The 19,105-nt window shown below is 44.1% G+C and overlaps 1 protein-coding gene across 1 annotated transcript in view; it reads right to left on the bottom strand.

Annotated features, from left to right (window-relative positions):
- Positions 1-19,105, bottom strand: part of igf2r (insulin-like growth factor 2 receptor) — a 267,979-nt gene that overhangs the window by 218,650 nt on the left and 30,224 nt on the right. Inside the window, exon 2 of the mRNA XM_072503630.1 lies at positions 6,775-6,905. Coding sequence (XP_072359731.1) covers positions 6,775-6,905 — 131 coding nt within the window. The remainder of the gene's footprint in view (positions 1-6,774; positions 6,906-19,105) is intronic.

Here is a 19,105-nt window from a genome sequence, read left to right as displayed (position 1 = left end):
GCACTAAGGGGCAATTTATCATGGCCAATCCACCTAACCTGCACATCTTTGGACTGTGGGAGGAAACCATCCAGTACGGTTTCACAAAATAGCAGTTCATCAGTGAACAAACCAGAAACAAAAAGGGAGGGTAAATAGATATTAGTCAGGCGAAGAGTTGGAGGTGGCATTCCATACGGATCAATAGTGGCTTGATTGGGGGGGGGGGGGGGGGGGGAGAAAGAGAGACGGGACACTGGTGGATGTCCATAAACAAGAGACCACAGGAGTATAAGAGTAGGCCATTTAGTCCTTCAAGCCTGTTCTGCCATTCAATTGAGACCATGTATGATCAACTCCAAATACCCATCTTTTCCCATTCCCTGAATTTCTGGCCAACAAAAATTTATTAATCTCAGATTCAAAATTAACAATTAATTGAGAATTAACAACCTTATATAGAAGAGAATTTGAAAAGTACAATCTTGTGTGAAGTGTATACTAACCTGAAAGGTCTGGCTCTAATTTATAATGCTATATTCCAGATTCCTGGTTTAGATTGAACATCCTAGTTTTGGATTTAGCTAAATCACTTGCAGACTCAGGTTTAAATGTCTACCATATTATGCTCACTCTTGCCGGAGGCGCCTTCACTATGAGAATAATTAACCCTTTCTCTCATTCCACGGTGCTAGATCGAAAATTGCCCATTCCTAGTTAGCTCCTTGACATAATGATCGAGAAACTTATCTTCTATACATTCAATAAACTTGGCTCCAGATTATTACTGCAAATTTTGTTTTCCAGACTTTGATTAATGTCCTCCATGATTACATGTGCCTCTAATTTCCTGATTTATCCTCTGTCGTACACTAAAATTACTGTTTGGAGGCCTATAACAACCCAATGTTTTTGGCTTCACATCAATTGATGTATTTGATTTAGTGAGCCTCGATCCTTTTTCTACTGTCATTATCCCATCTTTAATCAGGGCGACCCCTCAACCTTTTCCATTTTGTTCAAAGTTGAGTATCGTGAAATATTTAGTTCCCAATCTCGGTCACTATGCAACCATATCGCATAATGGCCATTGGATCAAACCTATTAAATTTTTATTTGTATAATAATTCATCTGATTTGTTGTGAATGCTTCACATTCGGCTAGTGCCTTTAGTTGTGACTATTTTCCAATTTTACCTAAGTCACAAGTGTCCTTTTACCTTTGTTACTTCGGGCAACAGTGGTTAGCACTGCTGCTTGTGGCGCCGAGGATCCAGGTTCGATCCTGGCCCCGGGTCAGTGTGTGTGGAGTTTGCACTTTTTCCCCGTGTCTGTGCAGGTTAGGTGGATTGGGCACACTAAATGGCCCCTTAATTGGAAACATAATAATTGGCTAGTCAAAGTTTTTTTTCAAAACAACTTTTGTTACTTTCATTGTCATTTTCTGATCATTCTACTTACTTTAAATCAGAATGCTACTCTGTTCTAGAGCCTTTATATTTCCCTCCATTTACCTTTTCTTGAATCCTTCCACTCATCCATTAAATATCTGTCTACTGCCCGAGTTATTTGATTAACTAGGTCACTGGCCAAGTCTAATTTGAGTGGAAAAGCTCCATTCTTCCCTAGTACTGGTGCCAGTGGCCATTAGAAACAAAGCTGAAAGAGAAGTTATGTGCATTTAAGCACTCCTACAGTCATTCCTCATTTTAGTTTAACTGTTCTCTATAAACCGGATGCGCAGGGTTCCAAAAATGTTATTTACAATTACAATTCATTGTCAAGGCCATCAATACAGCTGATATCAGGAATGTTTGTGTGAAGTGTGTGAAATGAGCTCAAATCATAAAACATCACGAATGGTGTCCAAATAGCGGAGGTCATTCAGAAAAACCTATAAGTATTGTTGAATTGCCATTTAATATTTCCAGTGCACAGCGCATTGAGCTATATAGTCAAAAGATGCGAGTGCAAGTTGGAGAGACTACTGCTTTAACTACCCTTTGTCAGACCACACCAAGTTCTGTTGGCCATTTTCTACATAGTTCAGCTATCTGAATGTGCGGGCAATGAATATCTTGATTATGAACCTAAACATTTTTAGTAAATTACAGAATGTTTCTTCCAAATATTGGAAGATTCTCTTGATAAAAGAAAACCTATCGAAAGGAAGTGACAAAAATATATCTGGACCTGAAATTCACTACTAGTGCTTAAAGACACGTGTTTTTATTTACCCTTCAGTAAATCTATTTGCACTTTTGGCATTGTTCATGTAGTCTGACTCTGAAGCAGAGTTGCGCTATTGAACAACCTGGTCTGTCCCTTCAATATTCTTTACAGGATGGAATTTACAATTGTTTTGCCTCTGCAATGGAGTGCGACACAAGGCATTTGTGTCTCCAGTTGCACATTTAGATTGTGTAAACAAACCCCAATGCTGTCCCATATGAATTTAACAGCAATAGTCTTTCTTTCCCTGAAGGAGCAACACCTACATTTCTAGCAGAAAAATACTAGTTCATTTTTGTTCGGTACAGCATTCCTGTCCATGTAAAACTGCGCATTCTCTAACTTATGATGCCTCAGGAAACTTATATTTTTTGCTTTGACAAGTTGTGGGCTTTGCTGAAGATGCCAGCATTTATTGCCCACCTCGAATTGCTCTCGAGAAGATACTGGTCAATCGCCTTCTTGAACTACTTTTCTTTGGCAGACCCTCGGAGTCGCAGATGAATTGCTGCCATGTTAAAAATGGCCAGGTGACTGAGTCCAATGCACGACCTACAAGTCTCAGTCACAGGTGGGGGGTAGACCGTGATTGGAGAAGCGTGTGGCTGAGGAGAAGCGTGTGGCTGAGGAGAAGCGTGTGGCTGAGGAGAAGCGTGTTGCCATGTGCTCCTTATGCAAGGCTTCAGCTTGCTCTCAGCGATAATTCTGCTTTCCACATGCTTTTCCTCCACTTTGGATGGTCTTGGGTCAGGGATTCCCAGGTCTTGGTGGGGATGTTTCCCTTTTTCAAGGAGGCTTTGAGCCCATGCAGTCCATGCGTTTGTAGGAACATCCAGTGTTGTTCAGGAAGGGGTTCCAGGTTTTGGACCCAGAGAGTGATGGAATGGCAATATAGTTCCAGGTCAGGATGGTGTCTGCCTTGGAGGAGAACTTGCAGGTGATGGTGTTCCCATTAATCTGCTGTCTCTGATTCTTCTAGGTGGCAGTGATTATGAAAGGTGCTGTTGAGGAGCCTTGGTGAATTGTTGCAGTGAACTAGTAGATGGCACACACTACTGCCACAGTGAGTCAGTTGTGGAGGCAGTGGAAGGTGGGGAACCAAACAAACAGGCTGCTTTGTCCTGGATGGTGTTGAGCTTCTCAAGTGTTGGAGTTGCACTCATCCAGGCAAAAATCCATCCGTATGACGATCTCGCTGAAGGCAAGCATGCAGGTGCAGCAGGTGGTGAAGACGGCAAATGGTATGTTGACCTTCAAGAGGATACGAGTAGGGCAGCACGGTGACACAGTGGATTAGCCCTGCTGCCTCACGGCACCGAGGTTCCAGGTTTGATCCCGGCTCTGGGTCACTGTCCATGTGGAGTTTCCACATTCTCCCCATGTTTGCTTGGGTTTCGCCCCCACAACCCAGAGATGTGCAAGGTAGGTGGATTGGCCACGCTAAATTGCCCCTTGGTTGGAAAAAATGAATTGGGTAAAATTTATATTTTTAAAAAGAGGATACGAGTACAGGAGCAAAGATGTCTTGCTGTAATTATACAGGGCCTTGGTGAGGCCACACCTGGAAAAGCATGTGCAGTTTTGGTCTCCTTATCCGAGGGAGGATGCTTTTGCTATAGAGGGAGTGCAGCAAAGGTTTACCAGTTTGACTCCTGGGATGGCAGGACAGATATTCGAGTAGAGATTGAATCAGTTGGGATTGTATTTGCTAGAGTTCAGAAGAATGAAGGGGGAATCTCTTAGAAACCTATAAAATTCTAACAGGACTAAACAGAGTAGATGCAGGAAGGATGTTCTGGATGGCAGGGGTGCCCAGAATCAGGGGTTACGGTCTATGGATACAGGGTAAATCATTTAGGATTTAGATGAGGAGAAATTTCTTCATCCAGAGTGGTAAGTCTGTAGAATTTGCTATCACAGAAAGCAGATGAGGCCAAAACATAGTACATTTTCAAGGAGGAACTAGATATAATTCTTAGGGCTAAAGAGATCAAAGGATACGGGGGTAAAGCGGGAACAGGTTACTGAGTTGGCTGGCTATCAGCCATCATATTGAGTGGTGGAGCAGATTCGAAGGGCCAAACTGACTCCTGCTCCTATTTTCAATATTTCTATGGCATTACTCAAGTAATGTTTAAAAGTTGTGTTGTGTCATTGGGTTCAGGTAGTTGGAAGGAGCTAGTACTTTAAGCAGAAGTCCCTCCCTGGACTCCAATACACTCCCGATTTCTGTTCTTTCACTGCACCCAACCCACATATCTGACTACCTGATAAACAAAACAATGCACAGCTGCAATTCACTAGAACAATCATGAGGTCTTTATAGATGTGTGAAGGAAAACAATTTCTTAACACAACATTGTGTTCCTGCGTTTGTGATCCCTCCCTTCTCTCTGCTTGCATCAGCTCCCCAAACTCCATCCCTTTCCACCTTTGAAGCTTTTATTATTCTGCCTAGAAGTGCAATTTACCACAAAGGCAAACTGAGGATAGAGGGGTTTTGGAAAAAAAATTGTAGAAGAATTGGAGAAGGCAAAAAGAATGTGAAAGGGACAAAGGGAAAGACCAGGAGTCAAAGAAGAGAGAGGGGGCTTGGGTCGGTAACGGGTGTGGGGTTGGGGGCGACGACAACAAAAGAACAGAGCAATTGGTTCAGAAGGAGATTCATTTCTGAGTTTTGGAGCACCTACATCCATCTGACAAGAATTGAAGGAGGACAATGTATTTTGGAAACATTGGAGATAGAGGATACTGATTATACAGAGCAAACGTTAGATGGTTTATAAGGGGCATACTGACACAGGTTAGAGAAAGTGAAGAGCATAGGAAATAAATAAATAAAAAGCAGCTATGAGAGTGAATTCAAGAGCAGGATTCCATATCAACAAGGACAAGAAAAACAGTTTTTCATTTTAGTCTGAGCAGTGATATGGAATCCAATGTCTTGCAATAAACACTGCTATAATTCTCTTGATTTAACAAATGGAAAGATTAACCATCCTTTCAATATACTGTATAGTTTGCACTGTTTGAACGATTCCTTACTAAGAGGCCCTGAATCATTGCTGCCTTGCTGAATAGCGATCAGCTGCTGATTACAAAGTAGGCCGAGGGGATACGTTGGAAATATTGGTTTATTTGCATAGATTGGATTATCACTTCTTAAAACATTACTTTCAGGCTAACCAGAACAATTTTTGTTTTGCCAGTGTTAGATCTTCAGGGGATAGTGAGGGGAAACAAGTTTTCTTCTAATATTTTTAAAATAATCTTTATTGTCACAAGTAGGTAATTAAGTTACTGTGGAAAGCCCCTAGTCACCACATTCTCGTACCTGCTCGGGTACACAGAGGGGGAATTCAGAATGTCCAAATTACCTAACAGCACATCTTTTGGAACTCGTGGGAGGAAACCGGGGCACCCGGAGGAAACCCATGCAGACACAGGGAGAATGTGCACAGACAGTGACCCAAGCAGGGAATCGAACTTGGGACCCTGCTGCTGTGAAGCAACAGTGCTAACCACTGTATTACCGTGCTGCCCTTGAATGACTGACCACACTGCGCTACAAACCAGGTTTTAATATGGTGGGTGCATCTCACTTTCAGCGAAAAGGTCAGCTTTTAAAGCTAAACTGCAACTGAGTGAAACTCAGAATTGTGGTTGATGTCTCATTTTAAAAGAAAGGAAGTGGACCTTCCCAAAAGTGGCAGAATCTGTTACAAACTTAGTAGTCTTGCAACCGGTTGTGAATTCTATATTGGTTATTATTTGAGACATAGACCTATATTCCAAGTGAAAACAAAATGCTGGAAAACATTGAGCAGTATATATCTTTATACTATATAGGTCAGGTAGTGACAGTACTGAATTCGGAGGAAAAGCAATTTATTGAAAATGTTAATTGTTTCCCTCTACAGATGCTCCCCTACCTGCTCAGAATTTGCCTGTGCTTTATTTTTCTTTCAGATTTCCTGTACTTGCTGTGGTTCACTTTCGTTTTAGTGCTAAGTTCCACGTGTTGTGCAGAGAAATCATTTCATGCACTTTTATATCTTGGATGTGCAGCTGTAGAAATGGCGTGGAGGTGATTCTTTATAATCTGGTCAGCTGTGTTTCAGGTACTGGCAGTGGCAGTTGTATCACAGCTGTTCGGTGTTGAATTCCTACGCTTTTGATTTCAGCTCTCATAAATATACTTGTGACCATCTGGTGGAGTTTCTGCCTGATACATCATGAGGGTAATTCTTTGCTTTACAGTTTGAATGGAAAAGGGCACAAAAATCTAGTCCATCTTTTGGTCACCAGTTTAGATCGGTTCAACTGTAGATGGGACATTGGGACATGGTCAACAGCATTGTGTTTCTGTCTATAAACATTCTTATTTGACAGCTTTAAGTAGAATTGTATGCTCCACGAGTGGAATTCCAATTCATTAAACGCCATTTAAAAAATCAAATCAGTGTGCAACACCAACATTCAAAATAATGCTTCTGAGAGAATCAAACATGAAAATGTACTTTTGAAAATAAACTTATACAATGCAAAATCTGTTACACTCACCTACTGACTGGTTGGTCTTTTGTGAAGAATTGAAAGCACAGATGGCACTCAACTTCCCACAATTTAGAGGGGTGCATAGGTTTATTTTGTAAATTATTCCCTTTTCAGAATCTATCGCCTCCCAAGTATACCTGAAAGAAAGAAAGTAATGTTAATTCCAGGTACAATTCCACATCTCCCCCATGTTATTCCATGTTCTTATGCATTCAGTACAGGTTTTTCTAAAAATTAAAACTGCGATTACTACAAAATTACACAAGTTTAATATTTTTGGGGTCAGCTTGGCCCATTGGCAGCACACGCCCCAAGAGTTTGGGTTCAAGCCGCATTCCAGTTGCAAGCACATAATCTGGACGCTATTTCCATGGAGTATTGAGACAATGCTGCCTCCTTTAGACAAAACTGCAAACCAAAGCCTCGGTGGATGTAAAAGATTCCTTGGCATTTTTCCCAAAAAACAAGGTGTCCTCTATAATATTCACCCTTGACCACAGCCAAAAACAGATACTAATAATAATCTTTATTAGTGTCACATGTAGGCATACATCAACACTGCAATGAAGTTACTGTGAAAACTGATCAACTCCTCATTTAATGCCTCTGGGGCCTCCATGGGTGCAAATTGGCTGCTGCATTTGTACACAAAACAATGGACCAATGGCAACTTCAATGGCCTGTTTGTGTCTCTGGCCCTCTCCCTTATTGCAAAATTATCCATCTTCAGTTCTTCACAAAGTCCTGCTGCTTGCTTGCTGGCACCTACAAAAAGGAATCTTTCCTCCATGATTTCACACCCAAAGCATGGGCCTACAGGGCATGTGACGTCAGTGTACGTACCGGCTGCGTGACCTTTCTACTGCCGCTTCTGGTGGGAAGACTCCAACGTTAGCGTTTAAAGGCCAGTCACAGCTGGCATTCGAAAAGCCGGTCAAAGCCGTTGGGTGCTTCTCCAGAGATCGGGAACTCCGCGGCGGCGATCCTTCCGACTCTCCCCCTCTCTTCTTCTCCTCTCCACCCCTCCAATCGTCCTCCACAAGACCCACTCACGGGTTGCGACCCTGGAGTTTGGAAACCCCTGATCTAAATCATGTGTATACTGTTCTACTAACCTGAAACAAGATGTGCAGGGAAGAGATGGTCGAGTGAGGGAACCATGGTTGTCAAGAGAGGTTGAATGTCTTGTTAAGAGGAAAAAGGAGACTTATGTAAGGCTGAGGAAACCAGGTTCAGACAGGGCATTGGAGGGATACAAGATAGCCAGGAGGGAACTGAAGAAAGGGATTAGGAGAGCTAAGAGAGGGCATGAACAATCTTTGGCGGGTAGGATCAAGGAAAACCCCAAGGCCTTTTACACACGTGAGAAATATGAGAATGACTAGAGCGAGGGTAGGTCCGATCAAGGACAGTAGCGGGAGATTGTGTATTGAGTCTGAAGAGATAGGAGAGGTCTTGAACGAGTACTTTTCTTCTGTATTTACAAATGAGAGGGGCGATATTGTTGGAGAGGACAGTGTGAAACAGATTGGTAAGCTCGAGGAAATACTTGTTAGGAAGGAAGATGTGTTGGGCATTTTGAAAAACTTGAGGATAGACAAGTCCCCCGGGCCTGACGGGCTATATCGAAGGATTCTATGGGAAGCAAGAGATGAAATTGCAGAGCCTTTGGAAATGATCTTTTCGTCCTCACTGTCAACAGGGGTGGCACCAGGGGATTGGAGAGTGGCGAATGTCGTGCCCCTGTTCAAAAAAGGGAATAGGGATAACCCTGGGAATTACAGGCCAGTTAGTCTTACTTCGGTGGTAGGCAAAGTAATGGAAAGGGTACTGAAGGATAGGATTTCTGAGCATCTGGAAAGACACTGCTTGATTAGCGATAGTCAGCACGGATTTGAGGGGTAGGTCTTGCCTTACAAATCTTATTGAATTCTTTGAGGAGGTGACCAAGCATGTGGACGAAGGTAAAGCAGTGGATGTAGTGTACATGGATTTTAGTAAGGCATTTGATAAGGTTCCCCATGGTAGGCTTATGCAGAAAGTAAGGAGGCATGGGATAGTGGGAAATTTGGCCAGTTGGATAACGAACTGGCTAACCGATAGAAGTCAGAGAGTGGTGGTGGATGGCAAATATTCAGCCTGGATCCCAGTTACCAGTGGCGTACCGCAGGGTAATGGAACCTACCCACCTCGACAGATCCTGGTTATAGCTTTGCTCATCCACAATTCCAGAAGGCAACTACTGCTACTTTTTATGGTGGAAAAGCACAAAATGAGGACAAATTTTATTTAAACAATCGCAAGTGATGATGGCCTGGAACTTACAAGGTGGTGGAAGCAGAAACAATGATTTCAAGAGGAAATTAGGTAGGCATGTGAGGAAACTAAACTTAAGAGCTATGGGGTTAGAATAGGGGATGGGGCTGATTGTATTATTCTTCAGAAAGCTGCCATGGCCTCGATGGGCCGAATGATTTCCTTCTGTGCCATAATGACTGACTCTTGTCCAGCAACTCATTTGATGGTCTGATGTACTGAATGGAGAAATGAGGTACCTCACGCAATAGATCTTAAATAGGCAGGAAGAGATGTGTTCCATATTCTGGGACTCAGACACAAATCACACTTCAGGTCATTCCTCATCTTCCATTTATGGAGCAGGTGGCCACATTGTTCATGCCCTGTGCAGATTCAGAGGAGTGCTGTCCACTGTCTTCAAGAGAGGTCTCATCGAGAGACCTCTGCTGTTGGTTCAGTGATGAAGCTTTTTTTGTTAAATGGTACATGTGCCCCATGATTCTGTCCATGTGGCTAGCCGTTTGATACCAGTTGCATGAATATTAGCTGCTGTTTTACAAAGTGGTTAGTATGAATCTCCAGAACTTGGTAGGTTGTTCACGTCTCTGTGAAGGGGAAGGTTAGTACTATGCACAACCTTTATCATGTCAACACACGATGGGCATTCACAGAAATCTGGGAGCTACTGACAACCTACATGTCATCTTCTAATTCATAAAGAACTTGCTGGCTAAACTATCTGGCTAATTTTACCGAGAAGGCAAATGAATGCTCGAAAATGACCTTCTGTGGCGGTGGACATCCGAGGGAGAGCCTGGAGGGGCGTGTGATGCGGGCTAGCCCGAGAAGAGGCATGGCTGATTGGCAGAGGAGGGTGGCAGGGAGCCCCCCAACCAGGCTGGTCACGTGGAACTTGCGAGGGTTGAACGGGCCGGTTAAACGGTCGCGTGTGTTCGTGCATCTGAAGAACTTGAAGGTGGACCTGGTGTTTTTACAGGAGACACACTGAAGTTGGGGGACCAGGCGAGGCTGAGGAGGGAATGGGTGGGGCAGGTGCTCCACTCAGGGGCTGGATATGAAGACGAGGGGAGTGGCGGCGTTGGACAATAAGAGGGTGGTGTTTTAGGTACAGAGCATTGTGGCTGATCGGGGCGGGGGGGATGGTAGGTATCTGGTGGTTAATGGGCAGCTGAAGGAGATGCCGGTGGTCCTGGTAAATGCTTATGCCCCAAATTGGGATGATGCGGATTTTATGGATGATTATTTGGGGGGGGGGGTTTGGACCCATGGAGGTTCGGGAGGCCGATGGCAAGAGTTTTCATACTTCTCCCATGTGCACCGGGTGTATTCCCAGATCAACATTTTCGCCATGGACAAGGCATTGCTGCCAAGGATGGCCGTCTTGGGGTATTCGGCGATTGTGTCCTCTGACCACACACTGCATTGGGTGGATTTGCGGGTGGTTCAGTGGAGGTCCAACAGCTGAGATGGAGGTTAAATGTGGGGCTGTTGGCGGATGATGGGGTGAGTGAGTGGGTGAGGGCTGTCATACGGGGCTATGTGGAGGGGAACAGGGGAAGTCACAGCCACCACATTGTGGGAGGCACTAAAGGCTATAGTCAGTTGGGAATTTGTTTCGAGTCGGGCGCATAGGGAGAGGGTGGAATGGGAGGAGAGGCAAGGCTGGTCGATGAGATTTTGAGGGTGGATAGGAGATACTTGGTGGCACCGGAGAAAGAAGAGACAGACTCCAGATGCAGGTGCGAGTTAGTGTCTACGGGAAAGGCAGTTGAGCAGTTGCAGAGGGCCAGTGGCAGTTTACAAGTAGGGGGAGAAGGCGAGTAGTATGTTGGCCCATCAGTTGAAAAAGTAGGCAGCGACAAGGGACATGAATAGAGGGAAGGCCCCGGGCCCGGTCAGTTTCCCAGTCGGGTTTTATATAAAGTTTGGGGCAGAGCTGGGGACACTGCTGGTGAGGGCTAATAATAAGGCAAGGAAGAGGGGGAAACTCCCCCTACTTTATCACAGGCTTCCATCGCCCTGGTTTTAGAAAAGGAGAAGGACCCGGAGCAGTGTGGGTCGTATTATTGAATGTCGATGCCAAGCTTTTGGCAAAGGTGCTTGCATTGTAGATTGAGGACTGTGTACCGGGGTTGGTTGGGAAGAATCAGGCAGGTTTTATGAAAGGAAGGCAGTTGTCGATGAATGTGCGGACGTTACTTAATGCAATTATGATGTCCTTTTGGGGGTGGGTGGGTTGCTGTAGAAGGCACCGGTGGGATGAACCGAGTAAATTCATGGTACTTTGGGCTACATTGTGGGATGAGACAGGGATGCCCGCTCTCCCCCATTGTTTTTCGCCTTGGTGATGGCGCTCAGGGCGTCACTGTACGTGGACAACCCATTATATATTTTGAGCCCGTTGGGCTGCTTGGGGGAGGGGGATTATAGGGAATTTGGGGACACAAATTGAACATGGGAAAGAGGGAGGTGTTTCTGATCAATGCCAGGGGGCAGGAAAGGAGGTTTGGGGAGTTACCGTTCAGGGTGGTGGGGACAAGCTTTCGATACGTTGGAATCAAAGTGGCACAGAGCTGGGCCCAGCTGTCAGGCTGGTGGGGACAAGCTTTAGATACCTTGGAATCAAGGTGGCAGAGAGCTGGGCCCAGCTGCATAGATTGAACCTAGCCCGATTGGTGAACTTGGCCCGATTGGTGGAGGGGATGAAGATGGATTTTAAGAGGTGGGATGTGTTGCCGTTGACGCTGGCTGGGTGGGTGCAGACAGTGAAAATGACAGTGCTGCTGAGGTTCCTGTTCGTGTTTCAGAATTCTTTGTCCCCAAGTCGTTTTTCAGAAAAGTCAATGGGTTGATCTCGGGGTTTGTGTGGGCGAGGAAGGACCCACGGGTGCGGCAGGCTTTTTTGGAATGGAGGCGAGGAGGGTTGGTGTTGCCAAATTTGATAATTGGGTTGCAAACATTACGATGGTGAGGAAATGGGCCGTGGAGGAGAGGTTGGTTTGGGGATGGGTGAAGGCTGCACCGTGTTGGGGAACGGAATTGGGGCCTTTGTTGTTGGCGTCTTTGCCATTCTCGCTGGCCAGGTACTCAGTTAGCCCAGTGGTGGTGTTGGCTTTGAGGGTGTGGGGGCAGTCTAGGCAGCACTTGGGGTTAGAGGATGTGTCATTGTGGGCGCCTATTTATGACAACCATAGGTTTGTGCTAGCAAGATTGGAGCGAGGTTCCGGGAGTGGGAGCAGATGGGGATTGAATACTTTAGGGACTTGTTTACAGGGGGCTAATTTGCAGGCTGGAGGAGTTGGAGGAATTGTATGAGTTTCCCAAGGGGAATGGGTTTAGGTACCTGCAGATTCAGGATTTTGTGAGGAGGGAGGTGCTGTCCTTCCCGGGTCTGCTGCCTGTGGTGCTGCAAGATGAGCTCTTGTCGGAGGACGAATTAGGGGAGGGGAAGGTGTCGGATATTTACAAGGAACTGATGGAGCACGAGGTTGGTCTGTTGGAGGATATGAAGTGCAAACGGGAGGAGGAGCTGGGAGAGAAGGTGGGGGCTGGGACATAAGCTGACGCTTTACAGAGAGTGAACATGGCCTCTTCATGTGAGAGTGTAAGCCTCATCCAGTTCAAAGTGGTACATAGGGCTCACATGACGGTGGCGAGGATGAGCAGGTTTTTTTTGAGGGGGTGGAAGATAAGTGTGGCCGGTGCGCAGGGCACAAATCTCATCCACGTGCTGGGCATGTCCAAGACCGAGGGGGTTCTCGGGGGAGGGGGGGGGTTTAAAATGAGAAGGCGGGGCGTGGCTGGAGATCGGTGTCCGGGGGGGGGGGGGCTGGAGGGGATGTTCTTCGGGTGTTCTTTTGACATTGTATTTTTATATTTTTGTTGAAAAGCCTTAAATAAAAAAAATATTTGAAAAAGAAAATATCCTTCTGATCAGAAAGTCTTGAAAAAAACCATGTCAATCAATGACCAATCAAGAAAATTGGTCCAGCATTCTGCATTTATTATTGAAGGTCTATTGGGAGCCAAGTGCAAGATTTTGTTGAAGTAATTTACAACACAAATGATTCCAGAAGACAGCAAAGCCATTCTAACTTGCTTATCCAAGTAACTGTAAATCATGACTCAGACTGAAAGCTTAATAGGGAACCGCACCAGGCCTCAATTGAACAAAGTACTTAGTGCAACTGTGGGCTTTTGCAAGAATATACATGAACAGTCACCAAATGACCTGCAAGTCTCCCCCCCCCACTTCTTCCTTGAATTGAAGCCCTAACCCATCCTTATCCACACTGTCTTTCTCCTCCATCTGACAGAAAGTGTGTTTTTTTATAGTGAAGAACTTTTCCTTTGACTCCACTCACTTCCTCCAAATAAAAGAGGTTATTGTAGAAACCCATGTGGACCCGAGCCCCTTCTGTGTAGTGTGTAATATTCTTTTTTTTTAAAGTTTAGAGTACCCAATTATTTTCCCCGATTAAGGGGCAATTTAGCATGGCCAATCCACCTATCCTGCACATCTTTGGGTTGTGGGGGCGAGACCCACACAGACACAGGGAGAATGTGCAAACTCCACACAGACAGTGACCCTGCGCCACAGTGCTGCCTGGTGTGTAATATGCTTGTTGCCTGCTCTCAACACCCACTGGAAACTTCCTTCAGCTTTGCTTCCAATTCCCAGCCTTTCCTCACCTACTTTCTTCCTTCAACTTCGCCATCTCTATTTTTGGGGATAAGCTGTCCATCAATATCCACTATTATCCCCCCCTACTCCCAGTTATCTGCATTACAATTCATCCCACCCTGCATCAGAAAAGGACTTTTCCACTTCCACTATATTTATGTTTTCCTACCTCCTCAACTGCAGCTGACGAGTCCTTCAACTGCTTTCATCCCAGTTTCTGCACTTCTGTCCTCACCCATTCTCATTTCTCCCAGAACCACAATGGGATCGCTCTTGTCCTCACCATCCACATTCAATGGATTGTCCTCCTCCATCCCCAAAACAATAATCTCCCCTTCTCAGCATTCCAAAGAGACTCCCTCCAAAAGGCTTGGTCTACTCTTCCATCACCTCAACACCCCCTCTATTCTTCCCCCAACCCCTCCAGCCATCTTCCCATGCAAACATAAAATTGCAACACCTGCCCTTTCACCACCTATCGCCCTGGGTCTCAAACACCTCCTTCCAAATTAAACAGTCATTTACTACACTTCTTCCAATTTGATACATTGTATGAACTGCTCACTTTGCATTCACCATTAAATTGGTGACATCAAATGCAGATTGGGCGATTGTTTTGTTGAAAACCTCCATTCTGTTTGCAAATACAACCCTGATCTGCCGGTCACTGGCTTCCATTTTTCTGTCCCACTCTAACCCATCTTGAATCTCCCTACACTATTCCAATGAACTGGGGCTGGTTTAGCAGTGGGCTAAATAGCTGGCTTGTAATGCAGAACAATGTCAGCAGCGCGGGTTCAATTCCCGTACTGGTCTCCCCGAACAGACGCCGGAATGTGGCGACTAGGGGCTTTTCACAGTAACTTCATTGAAGCCTACTTGTGACAATAAGCAATTATTATTATTATTATGAAGTTTGAGGAACAGCACTTCTCTTTCAATCAGGTACTTAACGTTCCGGACTCCAATTTCAACAACTTCAGGTCGCTGTTCCTTTCATTTCCCCCTCAGACAGCGGGTAGTGGGATTATATCAGCTCATCCAGGCCGATCTTTTATTATTTTCTGGTCCAATTACCCAGTCCTTTTCCTCATTTATTTCCTCAACACTATACAACTCCAAAAACAAATATCAAGTATAGTATTAGATTGAAATAAGAGATGTGAAGTATGTCTGAGAATTGGGGTAAAATAGAATGAGAGCTAGCCAGGAATATAAAAACAGATTGCAAAAACATTTGCAAGTATATACACAAGATAGAAGCTGAAGTAAACATTAGTCCCCGAGAGGCAGAGATAGCATAAATCTTCACAGGAATGAGGAAATGGCAAGGAATTTGTGACCGTCTTCGCAGTAAGGCAAATTACCAACCAGAAATACAGGGTAACCTAGGGCTTAATAAAAGTGAGGAAATTAGGATAATTGATATTAGCAGAGGAAAAGATACCAGAGAAATTAAAATCTGATCAATTCCCAAGACCTGATGGCCTAAGCCCAAGGATTCTAAAAGAAGTAGCTGAAGAGATCATAGATTATGATTTTTCAAATCCTTTAAGAAATGGTCTGAATATGGAGTCACCTTCCTTCATCAGCTATTTCAACAGGATACTCTGAAACCATTTGAACAGATCAGAGGGGAATTCGGTCTTCCAAATACTGACTTTTAAAAAAAAAGATAGCTAAAGATAAAATAATTTCTTTTAAAACATGAAGACCTGAAATCCATCCCAATAGTCATATTTTGTAAACATTCAGAGAGGTGTCAAACAAAGAACAAAGAAACGTACAGCACAGGAACAGGCCCTTCGGCCCTCCAAGCCCGTGCCGACCATGCTGCCCGACTAAACTACAATCTTCTACACTTCCTGGGTCCGTATCCCTCTATTCCCATCCTATTCATGTATTTGTCAAGATGCCCCTTAAATGTCACTATCGTCCCTGCTTCCACCACCTCCTCCGGTAGCGAGTTCCAGGCACCCACTACCCTCTGCGTAAAAAACTTGCCTCGTACATCTACTCTAAACCTTGCCCCTCTCACCTTAAACCTATGCCCCCTAGTAATTGACCCCTCTACCCTGGGGAAAAGCCTCTGACTATCCACTCTGTCTATGTCCCTCATAATTTTGTATACCTCTATCAGGTCTCCCCTCAACCTCCTTCGTTCCAGTGAGAACAAACAGAGTTTATTCAACCGCTTCTCATAGCTAATGCCCTCCATACCAGGCAACATCCTGGTAAATCTCTTCTGCACCCTCTCTAAAGCCTCCGCATCCTTCTGGTAGTGTGGCGACCAGAATTGAACACTATACTCCAAGTGTGGCCTAACTAAGATTCTATACAGCTGCAACATGACTTGCCAATTCTTATACTCAATGCCCCGGCCAACGAAGGCCTATTTTACCAATGAAGAACTATTTTAGATAGTTACATGGGTAAGATGGGTATAGAGGGTTATGGGCCAAGTGTGGGCAACTGGGACTAGCTTAATGGTAAAAACTGGGCAGCATGGACTGGTTGGGCCGAAGGGCCTGTTTCCATGCTGTAAACTTCTATGATTCTAAGCATGCCGTATGCCTTCTTGACTACCTTCTCCACCTGTGTTGCCCCTTTCAATGACCTGTGGACCTGTACTCCTAGATCTCTTTGACTTTCAATACTCTTGAGGGTTCTACCATTCGCTGGTGGAAAAGTAATATCTTGTATATATATCAGACAATGGTCTCTATGGTGCCCTAGCAATTCATTACACATTAAGAAAATGAGAGGTTGGACTGCAATAAGAGATACCCATAGAAGACTGGAATTCTGAAGCCCATCTGGAAGCTCATTACTAGGTACCTCAGAACACCACATATTACTGTAAAAATTGGTTTCTCCCCCACAAGATATTGCAGGAGATACTACAGGGAACCAACTGGTCATTGCTTACACACATTCTGGTCATGCCCAAAGTTGAGAGCATTGGGATAAGATCTTTAAAACTTTGGCTGATGTATCATGGATATCCCACAAACCCCCCGCACCCCCCACAACTGCTTTATTAGGTACAATTCCAGAAGAGATGGAAGGAATAAAACCAACTATATTTTACAAATTTTGCTTATAGCTGCCATTAAGGGCATCACTCTCCATTGGCTGAACCCATATCCCCAACCTATGAAACTTGGTTATCCAAAGCCAGAGAGCTATTCGAGATGGAAAGAATCATGCAAGAATTTTGCTTACTTAAAGCGAAAGATTATTTCAAAGGTGGATCCCAGTAATGGAATATCGTTCACAAACTAGGCCACAGAGAGCCCCCCCCCCATTATAATATTTTATTTCTCCTCTTTTTAAAAAAAAAAGTACATTTTCACTGTACTCTATGTAAGGGAGCAACTTTTAAATGGACCAGTTATCAAATTCTTGTTTATCTGCTACATCAACACTTGCCTGTATGTGTAACTTGATTTGCTAAATTTGAAGTGCTTTGTAATATTGTTTCTTTTATATTTCTGTCAACAATACTGAAGATTAATGTGATAAACAATTTCAACTCTTTTACAATGCCAATCTTTTGTTTCTGTACGGAGAATAGAAAAATAAAAACAAGAAGTTCCCAAAAATAACTCCCCATTTCTGAAACAGTCTCAGCAGATTAGAAATCAGCAAATACAACTCTGCTATTCAAGAAAGGAGGGAAAGGAGAGAGAACTTAAGACCAGTTAGCCTACCATCAGCTGTCAGTGCTGGAATCTATTAAGCCAACATTACAATAAGAAAATCATAGTATGATCATACAAAGTTGGCACAGTTCGACAAAAGGAATATGTGTTGACAAATTTAGAGTGCTTTGAGAACATAAATAATAGGGTAATGGGGAACTAGTAGAAGTCATATGCTTGGATTTCCAAGAAATTTGATTAAGTGCCTCACAAAAGGTTAATACGCAAGAAAAGGACTCATGGCACTGGGGGTAATAGGTTAGCATGAATTGGAGATTGGTTAATGAACAGGAGCAAAAACTAGTAATAAACAGGGCATTTTCAAGTTAGCAGGCTGAACTGGTGAAGTGCCACCAGGACTAGTGTTTGAGGCCTCCGATATATACAACCTGTATTAATGACTTAGTTGAAGAGACCAAGATATTCCATGACTGGGATCCACCAGGTCGGGAGTGCTCTCTGTGGTTTAGTTTGTGAACGATATCTAAGCTTACTGACAAAGTCAAGTGGGAATGTCAGCTGTAGAGGACACAAATAGGCTGCAGAGGTATAGATGGGTTAATCCAAAGGTGGCAGATGGAATATAATGTGCAGAATTCACTTTGGTGGCAAGAATAGAAAAGCAGAAACCTTTTTTAAAAAGGGATCAACTTGCAAATGTTAAATTTCAGGAGGGACTTGAGTGCACCTGGTCATGGAACATAATGTTAACATGGAAGCAAGGAAAATGGCACAACAGCCTTTTGTGAAAGAGGGTTGTCGTACAACAATAAAGAAAGTCTTGCTACACAATTGTACAGGGCTCTGGTGAGAGCACATCTGGAAATTACAGCGCACACTTTTGGTTCGGTATTTGAGGATATACTTGCATTGGAGATGGAGCAGCAAAGGTATACTAGGCTGGTTCCTAGGATGAGGAGATTGTGCTTTGATGACAGCGGAGTAAATTGAGTCTATAATCTCTGGAGTTCAGAAGAATGCAGGGTGATCTCATTTTAACATACAGATTCTGAAGGGACTTGGCAGGGTAGACACAAGAGGTAATTTCCCCTGACTGGGGAATTTAGAACATCGGGGTGCAATCTCAGGATGATGGGGCTGTCGTTTCAGACTGAGGTGGGGAGAAATATCTTCACTCAAACTACTGCAAATCTTTGAATCTCCTCACCAAAGAGAGTTGCAAGGAACAGTGGACCATTCAGCCCCTTGAGCCTGTTCTGCCATTTAATTGGTTGATCTGATAGCAACTTCAAATCTGTATCCCTCCTATCCCTGTTACGCAATCACCCTCTTGCTTCCCAAGAAACTATCCACCTCCATCTTAAAAATATTCAGAGAGGATACTCTATCATTGAATATATTTCAGGCCGAGGTGGGCAAATTTTTGATTTCCTCAGGGAATCAAGGGATGTATGAAGTGGGTGGGAAAGTGGAGGTGAAAGCACAAATCAGCCATGATTGTTTTGAATGACAGGACAGGCTCAATGGAGAAAATGGGCCTACTCCTTCTCTTATTTCTTATGTTCTTAATACTTTGTACTCATGGTACTTTGTACTTCAAACTTTATTTACTTGCAATCTGTCACGACTGCCAGTCGTGCAATCCAACACAAACAGATGAAAAATTTAA

This window comes from Scyliorhinus torazame, chromosome 1 (assembly GCF_047496885.1).
Source record: "Scyliorhinus torazame isolate Kashiwa2021f chromosome 1, sScyTor2.1, whole genome shotgun sequence".
Taxonomy (NCBI): domain Eukaryota; kingdom Metazoa; phylum Chordata; class Chondrichthyes; order Carcharhiniformes; family Scyliorhinidae; genus Scyliorhinus; species Scyliorhinus torazame.
Note: the sequence above shows the minus strand (reverse complement) of the source record. Positions and strands in the feature narration are given on the sequence as shown.